The sequence below is a fragment of the Westerdykella ornata genome, assembly GCF_010094085.1.
Source record: "Westerdykella ornata strain CBS 379.55 unplaced genomic scaffold EI97scaffold_10, whole genome shotgun sequence".
Classification (NCBI taxonomy): Eukaryota; Fungi; Ascomycota; class Dothideomycetes; order Pleosporales; family Sporormiaceae; genus Westerdykella; species Westerdykella ornata.
Window position 1 is genome coordinate 730,255 of NW_022986860.1, and position 14,651 is coordinate 744,905.

A 14,651-nucleotide genomic window follows, 5' to 3' on the forward strand; every position below is an offset into this window, starting at 1 on the left:
CCAGGTCCCGACTCAAATCCAGCGAAAAACCAGAAATATCAGCAGGGCGGAATCAGACAGACTATATACGCCGCCCCACGACCCAAGCCCTCTTTCCTGCGCAGATCAAGGTGACCTGATGACGCACATGTCCCCCTTGTGTTCCAGTCAACCATCCGCTCGGGCTCCCGCTCCGCCGCGTACTCCCGTCACCGAACCTGGGGAACGGGGATGCTCTAAGGTTTTGCCACCTCTGACGCATGTACGCGGGTGTGTGGCGCATCAATGCGGAGAATATCCCATGCGTCTTCCACGTACCAGCATCTTGTGTCTTTCCAGCTGGTTGGGCCCGTACGACATCACAGCCTTACTGTGTAAAACCGGCTTTTCGTACCCAAACGCCTACGTTCCCGTACTCGTCCCGGAGCCCTCGTCATGGAATCCCATGGCACCGCGTGTGCCACGTTGCATGTAAGACGCGCAGTACACTCCCACAATACGGGACAGGGGACGGGAGGAGAGCATGACGGGCATGACATAACATGACATGGCACTGCATAGACCACTAACCATGCGTCATCAATACCCTGGGGATGGGACGAAGCAGTGTAATCTCTAACGCCCTGTGGGCGGTGTTAAGTGGAGAGCAATCCCTGCCTTGCTTAAAAGCCTTGTACAAAGCGGCACAGATATCAGATGCGTGTGATACAAGGTGTGATTCGCTGGACCCAACTGACGGGGGCTACGCAGTGGTGCGGACGGGGACAGGACGGGGAGGATCGAGATCGGGTTTTTGCTCCGTGGAAGGGGGGCCTGGTTGGAAAAACTCTTTGTGGGATATACAAGGCGGTTAAGGAGGGGAGGAGGTGGGTACGGTCCGCGGGAATGGGCGGGACGACGTACAGCGGGTAGGGTAGACTTGCGTTGGACGATGCCGCGTGGTGGAGCGGGGACGGGGACGGGGGACGGGGCAGGGCTAGTGGAATAGGACACCGAGTACGTTTCAGTGAGACGGAACTGCTACAAGGAACAAAAAAGGCGCGGTCACCCGTATGTACACTTGGAGACTTCTACCCTTAAAGCCCATTTAGGTCATGGAGTCCTCCACGTCAGAGACGTACCCTAGCGGGAGACACATCTCAGTGCCGTCTACCTACCCCAACTCCAGGTCCTCTAACTGCCCATGCACCCTGAGGCATGAACTGAGAGACACCAAGCCGCAGTCGACTGCCAACAACCATCGAAAGTATCAAGCGGTAACAAAACACCTCCATCAGCATACCCGCTGACGTAGGGCCTAGTATGCGCTCGTACCAGGGAACTGATAAACACCTTACGGATTCGGGCATAAATACGACGTCCGCGTATCAGCGAGCCATATAACTATAGCACCTATGTAAACTACTCCCTTCTACACGCCATCTATATACCTCCAATAAGATCTCGTACATACAACACACGCTCCCCCAACACGCATACCCCAGTACTCAAAACGTTGAGATCGGAGATTGCCAGCGCACTGCGCCGCATTTTCCCCCACCCACCAACACTCCCTCCCTCCCTCCCTTCCTCTTCCTTTCCCCTTCCCCGTTTTCCGAAAAGATACATGCCCTCCGGTCTTCGGAGGCCACTGCTTACCTTAACCCCCCTCTGCAACACGTAAATTCCCCGGTCTGGAACAGCACAGGAGTCACAAAGGGGGAAGGGATCGTCACTGCACGCGGGTCGGCAGATAGAGTAATAGTATGTTTCGTCCGACCTGCTGATTCCGGGACCCGCTGGCGAATAGGGTACTTGGAGGATGGGTCTTACTGATTTGGTTGGGCTGGGTGCGAGGGAGAGGGACGTTGTACGCTAAAAGGATCTCCCTCTTGAAAGAGTGTGGAACGGAGCGTAGGCCGCACTGAGAGACCTGAATGACCAGTTCGCAGTCATCGCCGAGCGGAGACCTTCGGAAACCCTCTATGCATGCATGCTTATCTGTTCATCGTACGCCCCATTGGATTGGCAGCAAGACAGACATGGGCACAGTTGCACGTAATCTCTGAATAGACACCAAAACACTCAGATACGGACTTTCGCTCAATCTACAAAAACCCAGTTTTTTCCCGAAAGAGGAAGCCACACTAGAATGAACAAGACGAAAACACCACCTAGCTTATACACTCTACCCGCGAAAACCACAAACCCAACCTACTGCGCTATCTGTATGACATTCTCATCGCCCTGCTCCGTATCCTCGCTCCTCGACCCATCCTCATACAGCGCCTTGAAGCGACTCCCCTCCGTCTCAAGCAACTTGTAGGGCTCGCCATACTCCACCAGCTTACCTTGCTGCATGACGACGACCTTGTCGAAATCCAGAATCGTGTCGAGCTTGTGCGCCACGGCGATGATGGTGTGGGATGCGAACCGTGAGCGGAGCAAGCGCTGGACATGCGAGTCGGACGCTTTGTCGAGACTATATTCCAAAGTTAGCCGGTTCATTCGAACCAGGTGTCGCAACTGCGGACACATACCTGCTGGTCGCCTCGTCCAAAACGACAACGCTGCTCTTATCAGCGCGTAATATCGCTCTGGCGATGCAGAACAACTGCTTCTGGCCGTGCGAGAAGTGAAGGTCCTCGACGTCCACGTCCAGCGGATGCGCATATTTATTCTCGTCGCCCTTGTTCACCACAATATCCCAGAGCTGCACGTCCTTCAGCGCCTGCATGATCGCCTTGTCGTTGCTTTGTTTCAAGGGATCGGCGTTGAGGCGCACGGAGCCAGGGAGCAGATATGCGTCTTGTGGGAGGCCGATGAGGCGCGAACGTATTGTCTGCCGGGGGAGGCGATGGAGCGGTATCGAGTCGATGCTGATGGTGCCAGACGAGAGGTCCAGCATGCGGAAAAGCGTCAGGACGAGGGATGATTTGCCACTGTAGAAAGGTGAGCTGCTGGAAGAAGATAACGAGGGAGAAATCATGCTTACCTTCCCGTGCGCCCAACAATGGCGACCTTCTCCCCTGGTGCGATGGACAGCGAGAAGTCGTCGATGACAGGCTCGTAGAGACTACTTCTGTTAGCTTAAGAACTCTGTGCAAAGTGGACAATGCCTACCGATAGCAAGCGCTAATATTCTTGAACTCGATTTTTCCATCACAGGGCCAGTTCGGGGGTGGAGTCTTGTCCTCTCCCTCCAGGTTTTCGCTGACTGCGTCCGTAGTGAAAGTCTTTACCCTTGCCACGCTCCCAATATGCGTCTCAAGCTGCGCCCAGAAGGAGATAAGCAGTTTGACGCTCTGGGAGAAGAGAATGACATTAAGGAGAGCAACACCAACGTATCCAGGATCGATCTTGCCTCGCAGCGCCACCACCAGCGTGATGAGGAGAGTCGCGACAGCCGCTACTACAAGATCCAGAACCAGAGTCAACCAGCGCTGAACAGCGAAGAGTAGGTAGAAAGGGCGTTGGCTCCGGTCAAGAAGGCCCTTAGCTTTCTCGACCAAGAACTCCTGCCATCCGAAAGCGCGAATAGTAGCCAGGCCGGACAGCATCTCATTGAACTGAGTATACAAAGGCGACTTGGCTTCGAGGTCAAGGAACCTGAGCTGACGCGAGGTACGCAGGTAGAACTTTTGTATCATGTAGAGACTCAAGCCCACGATGGGGAAAGAGACGGCTGCATAGGGAGACGATGCGCCGATCAAAGCCATTTGGCCGATGCAGAGAACGAAGGCTAAGCAAACATGAGTTATGTGGTCTCGACGTCATAGGGGAAACAACACTTACTCGCAAAAGTATTGAGCGCTGCCACAGGAAGTTCCATGTCGATCATCTGGAGATCCTGACTGAAGCGATTGAGGGTGACGCCTGTATCTGTTGTGGAGAAGAAGGTCATTGGCGCACTACAATGATTAGTATGGATTTTTCGTGAAAACGTGAGCACTCACTTTAGGACGGTGGTGAGTAGTTTCCAGTGGAAGTTTACCCCTGAGCGGGGAACCATCGTTATAATGAGTTGCCTGATTGAGACATTAGTCTAGGCCATGGGTCATTCTATAAAGTGTGCTTACCAGCAGCTGACTACCAAGAACAAGAGAGCAACGCCGCCCAACATGCCATAGACGCCGAGATATAGGCCAAGCTTTTGGTTCGGGTGATCTGCGTTGAACGCAGCCCACTCCTTCACCCACCATGCTAGAATCAGTCGTCAGGATACATACGGAACAGAAGTAGCGATTGGAGGCGGCTATCTTCGAAAGACACCTGATACCGAGACGTCACTTACTTGGAAAAAGTTGCCCGAAGATGAAGATTGTTATTGAAACAACGAAGATGAGCGTGGGGATCCACCCCACGGATCGGATATAGTAGAGATAGATGGCGGCGTCGCCAGTCCTCCTATTGGCTTCGGCCATGATGTCGTCTTCAGTGACTTTCTCAGTCGTGGCCTGCTCTGTGTACTTTGGAGGAGCTTCATAGATGTGTTTCTCTGGGACAAAGTCCCAGTCGGGCGGCGGCAAGTCAAAGCTCGAGACATAACCGCCGGCGCGGTTGAGTTTATCATAAGAGCCTTGTTCCACAATCGAGCCATTGCTGCCAAGGACAACAATATTATCGCAGTACGGAAGGCGTTTGGCTGAGGACGACGCGATCAGGACGGTGGACCTGCAAGCACGAAGCAAGCCGTCCCTCCCGAAGAGACTGTGCCAAATTCTGTTTTCCGTAGTTGAGTCGAGGCCACTGAGACAGTCGTCAAGTATTATGATGTCTTTCTGGCTATATACTGCCCGTGCCAGAGCCTACACGTCGCATTGTTAGCGGGCAGTAACCGGAAAATATGGGCTGTGGGCTGTTCTCACGATTCGCTGGCTCTGTCCACCACTCAGAGCAATTCCCTTACTGCCTATGACGGTCTGGTCCCCGAGTGGTAGTTGTCGAAGGTCCTCGTCCAAGGCGCAGCTGCGCACCACCTTCGCGTACCACCGCTGCTCGAAGTCGGACATGCCTACAATGGCCTGCTGGACCGTCTAACAAGGAGTCAACAGCGATTCGCAATGAGACTGTGGTAGAACTTACGCAGTTCATGTGCCAGGGAGTCTGGTCGCAGAGTGCAATACGCAGGGACGAGAGTTGGACTGTCCCATTCATGACGGGAAGCTCACCCAGAATACCTTTGAGCAGGGTGGACTTGCCGCATCCGACGGGCCCCCTAAAATATCGACAGGGTTAGGGTTGTCGAAGAATAGAAAGATGCCCCCGGGCGAGGGCGAAGAAGGATCGACTTACACAACGATGGTAATCTTGGCACGAGGGACAGTCATGGTGATATCTTGTAGCAATCCTTGCGGCTGTTTCTCCTTGTCCCAGCCAAAGGACGCCTTTTCGATGACAATAGCCTGATCACCAGTTTGCAGCTCTGTGATATCTAATGAGAAGCCGCTCTTCTTCGATGCACTCGATTCCTTATCGGAATCGTAGCCGCCGATGTCAGAGGCCGATGCGATACTCCTGTTTACGAACGGCAGCTTGCGTCTCTCTGACAGCGAGTCTGCGGAAAGGAATGTTTGGATGCGCTGGAAGCTTCCCACTGCACCCATGAAACTCGCCAGTGCCATGATAAGCGATCCCAGGGGCTCGGTCAACAGGGAAAAGAGAGATAGCGAGGTGAACACCTTGGCTGTGTCAAGGGTACTTGCGCCTCCCTGGTTCTTCGCAAGCACTGAAAATACGGCGAACGTCAGGATAGGCGAAGCAACTGGCGAGATGTATGCTACAATGCCTATGTCAGCGGGACCAATCACGATGTAGGAGTCACATGCTCCTTACAGAATCCCATAGTCCAAATGAGGAGCTTCCTGAATCCCTTTGATATTTCCAATTCGTCGATGCGGAGTCGGTGCAGGTCGTCGCGAAGGACATCAGTGAGCCCGCTCATCTTCACACCTCTCATGGAGCTGAGCATGGCCTCAGTGGCGGCTATGCGCCTCTGAATAGCCTCTAGCCAGAGAGCTTGGCGCTTCATGACCAGGCTCGTGGCGCCTAGTGATCCAACAAGAGAAACTAAGATGGATGAGTTGGCGAGCTGCCAGGGTGAAGAGCGGGGAAGGGATCGACTTACAGACGGCAACACCAATCGGGACCGCACACGCGGCTCCCAACTGCCGACCAAGCAGATATATGGCCAAGACCACCTCAAGAGTGTTTGACCAGAGCTCGTGGGAGGTCTGCATTCCCACCACGATTCTCTCGATGTCTGCGGACATCAAAGTAAGACTTGATGAAGGATCTACATCCGGCAAGGTGATCTCGGTCGATTTGTTGTAGAGCAGGGAAATCAGGCCTCCTCGCATCATTGTTATGAAGCGGTAGGTGAGATGTTGATGTTGCCCTGTGGAGATCTTAAGATGGTCAGTGGCTATTAAGAACCAGGTTAGGCGAGGAACCTACCGCGATGCCCACGTAGACTAGAACATAGGCGCCGATCAATCCATATCCAATATTCGCGGTTTGGGGCGCACTTGGATCCAGCTCGGCTTGGTCGGAATATCGGATCGCTCTATCAATCAAGAAAGGCTGGCAGAAGTTGAATGCTATCAGACAGAGGCGGGGCGGAATCACGGCAAGAATGGACCACTTAAGTCTCCTCAAGGTGACCCAGAGTAGAGCATTGGCGCCTTTCGCTGTGACTGTTACACTGTGAATACAAAGGGTCATGAGCATATCTACAATTCTCACCTTTGCGCCAGCCGGACTCGATCCGTTGCTGGAGATAATCAGCGCGCAGATGTTTGTCCAATTGGAACAGATCATCCACGGACAGCGTATTTGAGAAACCATGACGGAAAAGCTGATTCTGCCACCAGAAGAGTGCTCGACTGTATATCCCGCTAATGGCTTCAGGTGGAGCATCCGCAAACTCTGGCAGGAGGAGATGCGACTTCCCTCTTGCCTCGAATATTGCCAGAAACAGTTTCACACCGACCCTTGTAGTGAAGAGCACGGATATGACCTCCAGGTTGTTGGAGATGGAGAACGTCCTCGACCGCGCCGCGTCGAATAACACCGTGATGCAAAGGTAGACGTTCAATAGCAGCGAAGTGCGCACGGTCCGCTGGTGCTCAAAGTAGGATTGCAGGCCCAGAGTAACTGCACCGACAAAGCTGAGGACGGCCGAAGGCACAGATGCTTTGGATTTGTACGTGGACGGCTTCGACCAGAGAGCGAGGAGGGCAAGATCGAATGCAGCGAGGAACGTCCATGCTAACTGGTGTAATTGTGAGAATCGCCAACCACAACAACAACATAAAGCAACCGTTGGGGGAAGACATACGAGTTTGGCAGGCAGCAACAGCGACCGTGACACCTTAGTTTTCTTCCTCCAGAGGAAGAGGATACGGAAAGGGGCGATGCAGAGGAGCAGTGCAAGAGGAGCTATTGAAAGAAAAGTATCCTCGAAGAGCAAGGTAAAGTCAAAGCCCCCACGACACGGTCCTGCGTAAGGACCAAAGGTGTTGTCGACGGCAACACAGGTGGAACCAGAGGAGGAACGAGAGTCGAACCGCATGGTTGGTAGAGAGAAAATCCAATGCCAATCTCGAGGCTCTGATCAGGGCATTAGATAGATGTAGTTGTGGATCTGAGAGTCAACGCCTGGGACCGAGTCGGCCGCCTGGTATAGTAGTAGTAGAGTATACGGAGTCTTATGGGGTTGATCAGCTAGCGGCCTGAGATGAGCCTCTCTCCACCGACCTCATCGGCGTTGGCTGGTGTCCGAAGGCTGGCGCAAAAGCTTGGACAGGCTCCATGCCATCCAGGCCAAAAAGGGCCATCATCCACCGCCGTGCTGGGTACCGGATGGAAGCCAAAAGACAGTACAAAGAAAGGACGGTGACGTGATTCTGGAATGGGAAAGCGAGCCCGTGTGAAACCCGACTCCATTGCCATTGGGCGTTCCCGTTGCAGATCGTGGCTGGATATTGGTGATCGACATATCCGGGAAGCAGCAGAGACATCCCATACGAAAAGGGGAAAAAAAAGATGTTCCGGCAGCAGGCTTGCGGAGGCTTCTCGTTCTCCATGGATGAGGCCTCTAGACTACTTACCGTGATTGCAAAAGGCCTCTAGATGTGCATCGTGCAGGGTATACCGGTATTGTGCGTGCAAACTCGTATCCACTTTTGCCAACCTTGGGGAAAAGATCGACAAATGATTTGTTGTCCAGAGCCGCTCAGCAAAGGATCGAACCGCGCCTTGGCTCCCCACTTTCACGAAGTACAAGCTACCCGATTCAGCCACGTTACTGTGCACAAAATACCCCATCCCCGACATCCTTGCGATCTGTTGAGGCAGTCGGTGGATGGGCTGTGGCCCGTAGGCATGTTAGCACCATCTACACGATGTGTAGATTACGGTCGGGATTGAACTACCTACGTACTCCGCGGATTACCGTACGGTATTAAATAATCGCTGGCTTCTTGGCGTTCTCTCCAATATTTGCCTAAAAGGGACATCTTCTGGACTTCCTCGAAGCATACTGAGTCCAAGGCAAAATCGCCATCTAGGTGCAGATTCGCATCCTACTTGGGTTCGTACATTCGCATGATTCCCAGTCTGCGCGAAGCTCGGACGCTGCAGCCGGCGAACCATCCATAAGTTTCTTGAAACATCAGCAGATTTTGTATGCCGAAGCCGGCCCGTCGGGATTGAGGTTGCATTGCTTGAAAGCACATATACCTTCAACGATCGTCATAACCTTTGGCCCTTTGGTCCATCCTTCGGGCGAAGTTTCATCTGGCCGGCGCGGCCTTCAACGCTAGTGCGCTCACAGACCAGCTTCTCCGAGTAAAATAGTATCACATTCGCAGCGGGTTGCTCACGGACTCTGACCTGGGCTCCCAACAGATGACCCGAAATAACTCAACACCATGGACTAGCCATCGGCTGCTCATAGCGGATATCCTTCCCGGAATCGTAGGCGACCCATAATGACCACCGACCATTGGGGTTGCAGGCACATATTTTGTGAATCCTTGGCCAGCCAGGTCACCAGAACGGAGAGTCCTGGGCCATCTTGCGTTGGGTTCCACAAAACAGGTGCCTGCAACCATAGTACGACCAGCAATCTTCAGACGTTGAAACCATGGGACCAGGCTGCGGAGGTGACACCCCCGATCACAAGCACTGTCGGGAAGCCATCTCCATCTGCTGAAAAGCAGTCACCGAGAGGGTGGCAATAAAGTAATGCAAGGCGCAGAGACTGTTGCGTGACCAGGAAGATGGCGATGTCAGGTCATGTTGCGTATAGGTAAGGGGAAAAGACCCCGCGTGATGCACCACCGAGATGTCGTCCAACGCCAGTGAAGGAAGTTTTCCAGGAACTGTGTAGGACAACAATTCCAATCGGTCCGTATGCTGGCGCCTTCGCAATGCTGAATGGCACCATTCAATCCCGGTTACGGGAACGGCATCTTCACGCAAGCGTGGAAATAAAACGCGGAACACGCTAGATTATCTTCGGTGGTGTCAAAATGGTTCCGGAGACATAGGTCAGCGAAGCAGGCTGTGATCGACATGCGAAAGCCGTTTGATGAGCCGCTCCTGGACTGGCTCCAGGAGACCGACGAGCTCACCGGAAGGTTGGCGAGTGGCACTGGTAGAGGCATATGGACGGCGACCTGGCGAAACGGTTTTCATGCGCCTTTGCCGGAAAGAGCGATTTGGCTCACCGTGGGCCGGAACATGGACAGTGGTTGGACCATGAGAGGACCAGATTTGACCTCGAGTGGATACTCTGGATGCGCCGTATACCTACAAAACTGCACCATGTCATTTTAGGAAGAGCAGAAATTCGGGACACATTTTCAATTTGCAGTCATGGCTGGCTCGCAGGGCAGCAAGGGGAATTCTCCCAGAAAGCTGTGCGGTGGGGGGAGAGTGACGCAAGTGTGCATCGTCGACAGTTTCACGACAGCAGTAAGCCGAGCGAGCCAGTGCACGAGGATGACTCGTGGGAAGCAGCCATCGTCTGGATAAAAAGATGCCCTCAGAGCCGGATCCTCGACGTGCTCGGAGTGTCCAAACCCGGAAAACCAGGTTGCAGACGCTCGCAACGGGTACCCTCGAACAGCCACAGAAGGCAAACGGAGATGTGTTTCAACGGCATTGCGAGATCGTATTCGCAGCAGCATTGTTCAGGCTGAAGAGGAGAGGCGGTGATGGCTGGCCGACGGCGGAGAGCGTTGAAGAGATGGAGAGGGCTGGCACGGTGCTCGATGATCTCACCCGGATGCGGCTGGGAGGGAAATGCCAGATTCCCGTAGGCCAGGGGGATTGCCACGGCGACTGGCTGCGGCTTAGGATTTTTCTCGACGTACCCAAGGTAGTCGAGCGGGCGCTACGGGAACACAAGCGGTGGATGCCGGATCTGCAGAGGGATCCTCGATGGGTGGCGGCTGGGCCGGGGGAGTTGGAGCAACCCTGGCCAGTAACCGGAAATAGGATTCAATGACCAAGGACATGGGAGAGTGGGACAGCATCCTGGGGAAACGAGTCAACCAGGGGCCCAAGCGATGTGCACGGGAACCATTGGTGGCAGGACCTGTACAAGCAGTAGGGCTGCTGGCATTGACAGGTTGACAGGTGGCACAACAGAAGCCGGCTCCAGCATCAAAAGGCGTGTGTACCACAGTATTCTGGTGGCCTGGCGGGGCACACGTTGTGTAACCATGTCTTCTAGCGGTGAAACGCCGACCGTTGTCGGAAGCTTGTGCAGAGTGAGCCGCTGGCGTGATGAGATTTCCAGCTATGTACGTGTCGAGCACAGATGAGGAACGAAAGGAGGACGCACAAGAGGCCGCGGAATCGAGCGTTCCATTCCGAGAGAGAGCGGGTCGCATTCGTACTACTGTGTATGGTACGCTCTTTACTGTGTACTGTACGGTGGACGGACCGGGTGGAGGGGACTGGGGGGGTTTGGAGGGTTGGCTGCTGTTGAGCTGGCCGCTGGGAGGCACTTGGAGTGATGGGGTGGAGAGGGTGGAGAGGGTGGAGAGGCATCAGACGGAGGACAGACGTCCGCATAGAGCTCGGCTAGTCCATCTGCTTCGGGATTAGCGTATTTCAGATCTGGGACCAATCACGTGACCTACTCAACCTCAACCTCCCGCTTGGAACCATCGCGCCGGAAGACCCCTCGATTTGATGCCTGACACACCACGTATGCACGCTCCACCTCCTGTTTCGCCGCCGTTCTGTTGTTGCTTGTCCTTTTTCCCAACCTTGCGCGTGCAAGCCAACTCATCCCGATCGCCATGCCTTTTCAGGCACATACGAGCGCACGGTGCTCCCTACATGGACATGGGATGCCAAAGCACGATGCCATCACCGTGCGCCCCGCCTGCCTTTCCCTTCCCTACAGCCTCACCTTCGACGCCGCGGCTTTGCTGTCCAGTGTATACAGAAGTCAATATACCAGTTGCCGATCCCAATGCTGCTTCTTCCCCGGCCCGAGAGGCAAAGCCACGGGAAATGGAGACATGGTCCCTGTTCAGATTGTGACCGCAAGCCACCCTCGAGATGGGAAACACTGGCTGGCTTGTGACATCATCCACCGTATTGCTCGGGGAATATCATCTCGAAAACTTCAAGCTGAGGCATGATCAAGCCTTAGGAATTCGGCTGCGGTGATCTAACAACCAAGGAGACCGTTCCCTGGCCCATGCCTGGCATCCGCACCAGACTTTGCAACCAAACATAATCGACCTGCATCCCATCGCCCATCATTCCCATATACAGTCTGCCCAAGCTCCAGTCTCAAAGCCGTACGACAGGTACGCTGCAGCCCTTGCATCGAGCTCTAGAACTGCGCCAGGAATCGTCCCGAGGCCTTTGACTTCCTTTTTTTCTGTTCTTTTGTCCCTACTTCACAGCTTCCCATCGTGAGCCCTGAACATTCCTGCAATCGTCACAGCAGACTGAGCCGGTGGAATTCCTTGTGTGATACCCTTCCACTCTTGCTCTGCTTCAGCGAAGAAGCACCTGTTCTGCAGCATCCGCAGCTTTGGTAAACGGAACCATCTTGAGCATCCCAGAGCTCCGAGTTGAATTGTTCTTCTCTTGTAAGTCGTCCACATCATTTCTCCTCTAACATACAGATCTCGCCCGGCACTGCAATGGCTCCGCAATCCTTCGCCTGCAACTTTCCTCCCACTAGCCGGCAAACGGGTGACCCCAAACGGCCTTTGTCTGTCAGGCTCGAACTCCAACATCAGGGACTACTCCAAAATCTTCTCAATGGCGATTCAGGAGTCCATTCCTTGTCAGCTCTCATCTGCACCGCCTGGGCGCTATCCCTCCGGTGCTATACAGGCCTCAATGAGGTCTGCTTTGGTTTCGACCAGGTTGGAACTGGTCCTATTACTGGCGCGGATGCTGCAGCTCCAGTCTCTGGGAACCACACAGTGGTTGTTCGCCTCGATGAGCAAATGGCCTTGCGCGACCTTCTTCAGCAAGCTCACGGCGAATGCGTGTCACAAGACGCGAACCGCAACAGAGACTTGACTTTCAATACTGCGGTTCTTGTCCGAGCTGGATCAGCCGAGCCTGGTGCTAAGCAGACACAAACCGTTGGGTCAGCCATGTCGGAGAAGGTAACAGATCCGGCCAGACCGTCACTAGAGCCCACTGACAAGCCATAGTGCCAAGTCCGACTTTTGGTGAAAGTTCTGAAAACAGGCTTGAGAGTCTTTCTGGAGTACCGAAACTCATTCATTCCCACCGAGCAGGCCAAGAATGTTGCGAGCACCGTAGACAAGGTCCTCTCGGACATCCTCACAAAACCTGACCTCTCTGTGGGCCACGTCAGCTACCTGAGCGACCGGAACCGACGCCAGATTGAGAAGTGGAATTCAGATCCACTCCCGAACGTTCAGAAAACGGTCCATGACATTATCTATGAAAATGTCAAAAGGCTGCCAGAGGCGGAGGCAGTGTGCTCCTGGGATGGTAATTTCACCTACCAAGAGCTTGACCACTACGCCTGCATTCTCGCATCGCATCTCATCAGCAACGGGATTGGCCCTGAAATCATTGTGCCCCTCTGTTTCGACAAGTCAAAGTGGAACATGGTCGCAGTGCTCGCAACGCTGTATGCTGGCGGCGCATGTAAGTGGATATTCTTCTACTGCCAGGGGGGGTCCGCCTTGCCTAACCCTGTCCCTCATGCATACCGTCACCCCGCATCCGTTTTCGTAAACCGAATCCGTGATCATCTTCTTCTTTATGCTCTTTCTGCATGTATGGTTCTGGCTGATCTGAGTAGTCATCCCTTTGGACCCTGCATATCCGCGGGAGCGTGTACAGCACCTGGTCAGCTCCACAAATGCCAAGATAGTACTTTGCTCCCGTCCACACGTAGAGCTGCTTCAAGGCACTGCTGCTAAAGTCGTCCCTGTGGATCTCGAGACAATAGAGTCTCTCCCCATCCCCGAAGAGCGTCCAGCGTCCAAGGCCGAGAGCCATAACGCCGCCTATATCATCCCTACCTCAGGGACAACGGGACAACCGAAACTCACTCTAATCCAGCATGGAAATTTCTGCACTAATGCAACCGGTCATGTCCGCCGCCTCCTTCTGGATGCCGTCAAGCCCATTCGGGTTCTTCAGTTTGCAGCACACTCCTTCGATGCCTCTATTATCGAGATTCTCACGCCTCTTATGATTGGAGGAACAGTGTGTATCCCTGACGAACATACGCGGTTGAATGACGCTGCAAAAGTCATTAATGAGATGAGAGTGACATGGGCTCAATTGACACCTACATTCGTCCGGTAAGCTTGCTCGACCTATACTGAGACGCTGCGATTGGCACTTGAATAGGAGCTCACTTATTCCTAGGTTCTTGGAGCCTTCCATGGTTCCGACGATGGCGACTATAATCCTTATGGGCGAGCCTATGACTCAGGCAAATCTGGACACCTGGTCGAAAATCAATCTGATCAACGGGTTCGTTGCTCTCTCGAACACGGCAATGCAGTCCTGACATATATCCTAGGTATGGTCCTAGCGAATGCGCAGTGGCCTCCGTTATAAGCCCTCCTTTGTCGCCTACATCTGACCCCAAGAACATCGGATATCCCGTCAGTTGCCATGCATGGGTTGTGAATCCTGATAACTACAACGAGCGCGTCCCAGTGGGATGCGTTGGCGAATTGCTAGTTGAAGGCCACATTGTTGGTCGAGGTTATCTGAATGACGAGCAGAAAACCGCCCAGGCCTTTATTCATAGCGTCGACTGGGCTACTGATCGGGACTTTCGCGGTTATTTGACAGGTGATCTCGTGTGTCAGAATCCAGACGGGAGTTTCAATATAATTGGACGAAAGGACAGCCAAGTTGTAAGTACCCCGTTGTTGTTGCAAGGAGAGGTCTAACCTAGGGATTAGAAATATCACGGCCAACGCATCGAGCTGCTCGAGATAGAACATCACATTAATCTTCACCCTTCTGTTAAACACACGCTCGTTGCACTACCCAAGGAAGGCTTCTGCAAAGAAAGGCTCGTCGCAGTGGTTTCTGTCACCAAGATGACGATTAACGAAACACCACTTGCACTGCTAGACGGCGAAGAAAAAATTGCAACATATCGCGAAATAGAGGATGTACGAAACTCAATCTCTGAGCGACTG

At 53.7% G+C, this 14,651-nt stretch overlaps 4 protein-coding genes across 4 annotated transcripts; 2 read left to right on the forward strand and 2 right to left on the reverse strand.

Moving 5' to 3' along the window:
• Positions 1-127: 127 nt before the first annotated feature.
• Positions 128-891, forward strand: EI97DRAFT_442519 (uncharacterized protein; the record flags this gene model as incomplete). The annotated part of the gene is made up of 3 exons (XM_033799763.1): positions 128-249; positions 319-450; positions 669-891. 3 exons carry the CDS (start codon positions 128-130, stop codon positions 889-891), a joined length of 477 nt encoding a protein of 158 aa, XP_033654146.1.
• Positions 892-2,172: 1,281 nt separating this feature from the next.
• On the reverse strand, positions 2,173-7,531 carry EI97DRAFT_377023 (uncharacterized protein; the record flags this gene model as incomplete). Its single annotated transcript, XM_033795589.1, has 16 exons — positions 2,173-2,440; positions 2,499-2,900; positions 2,954-3,034; positions 3,082-3,700; positions 3,754-3,869; positions 3,915-3,986; positions 4,038-4,161; positions 4,253-4,766; positions 4,827-4,994; positions 5,044-5,176; positions 5,254-5,737; positions 5,794-6,027; positions 6,086-6,365; positions 6,415-6,653; positions 6,703-7,231; positions 7,298-7,531. The coding sequence occupies 16 exons, from the start codon at positions 7,529-7,531 to the stop codon at positions 2,173-2,175; spliced, it is 4,497 nt and encodes a 1,498-aa protein (XP_033654147.1).
• Positions 7,532-10,003: 2,472 nt separating this feature from the next.
• EI97DRAFT_473825 (uncharacterized protein) lies at positions 10,004-11,000 on the reverse strand (the record flags this gene model as incomplete). Its single annotated transcript, XM_033801885.1, has 1 exon — positions 10,004-11,000. A coding segment is annotated over one exon (681 nt), but the record flags the coding sequence as incomplete, so codon positions are not given.
• A 1,662-nt stretch (positions 11,001-12,662) lies between these two features.
• EI97DRAFT_376826 (acetyl-CoA synthetase-like protein) lies at positions 12,663-14,396 on the forward strand (the record flags this gene model as incomplete). The annotated part of the gene is made up of 4 exons (XM_033795578.1): positions 12,663-13,128; positions 13,286-13,793; positions 13,861-13,968; positions 14,018-14,396. Coding segments are annotated over 4 exons (1,461 nt in total), but the record flags the coding sequence as incomplete, so codon positions are not given.
• Between the last annotated feature and the right edge of the window lie 255 nt (positions 14,397-14,651).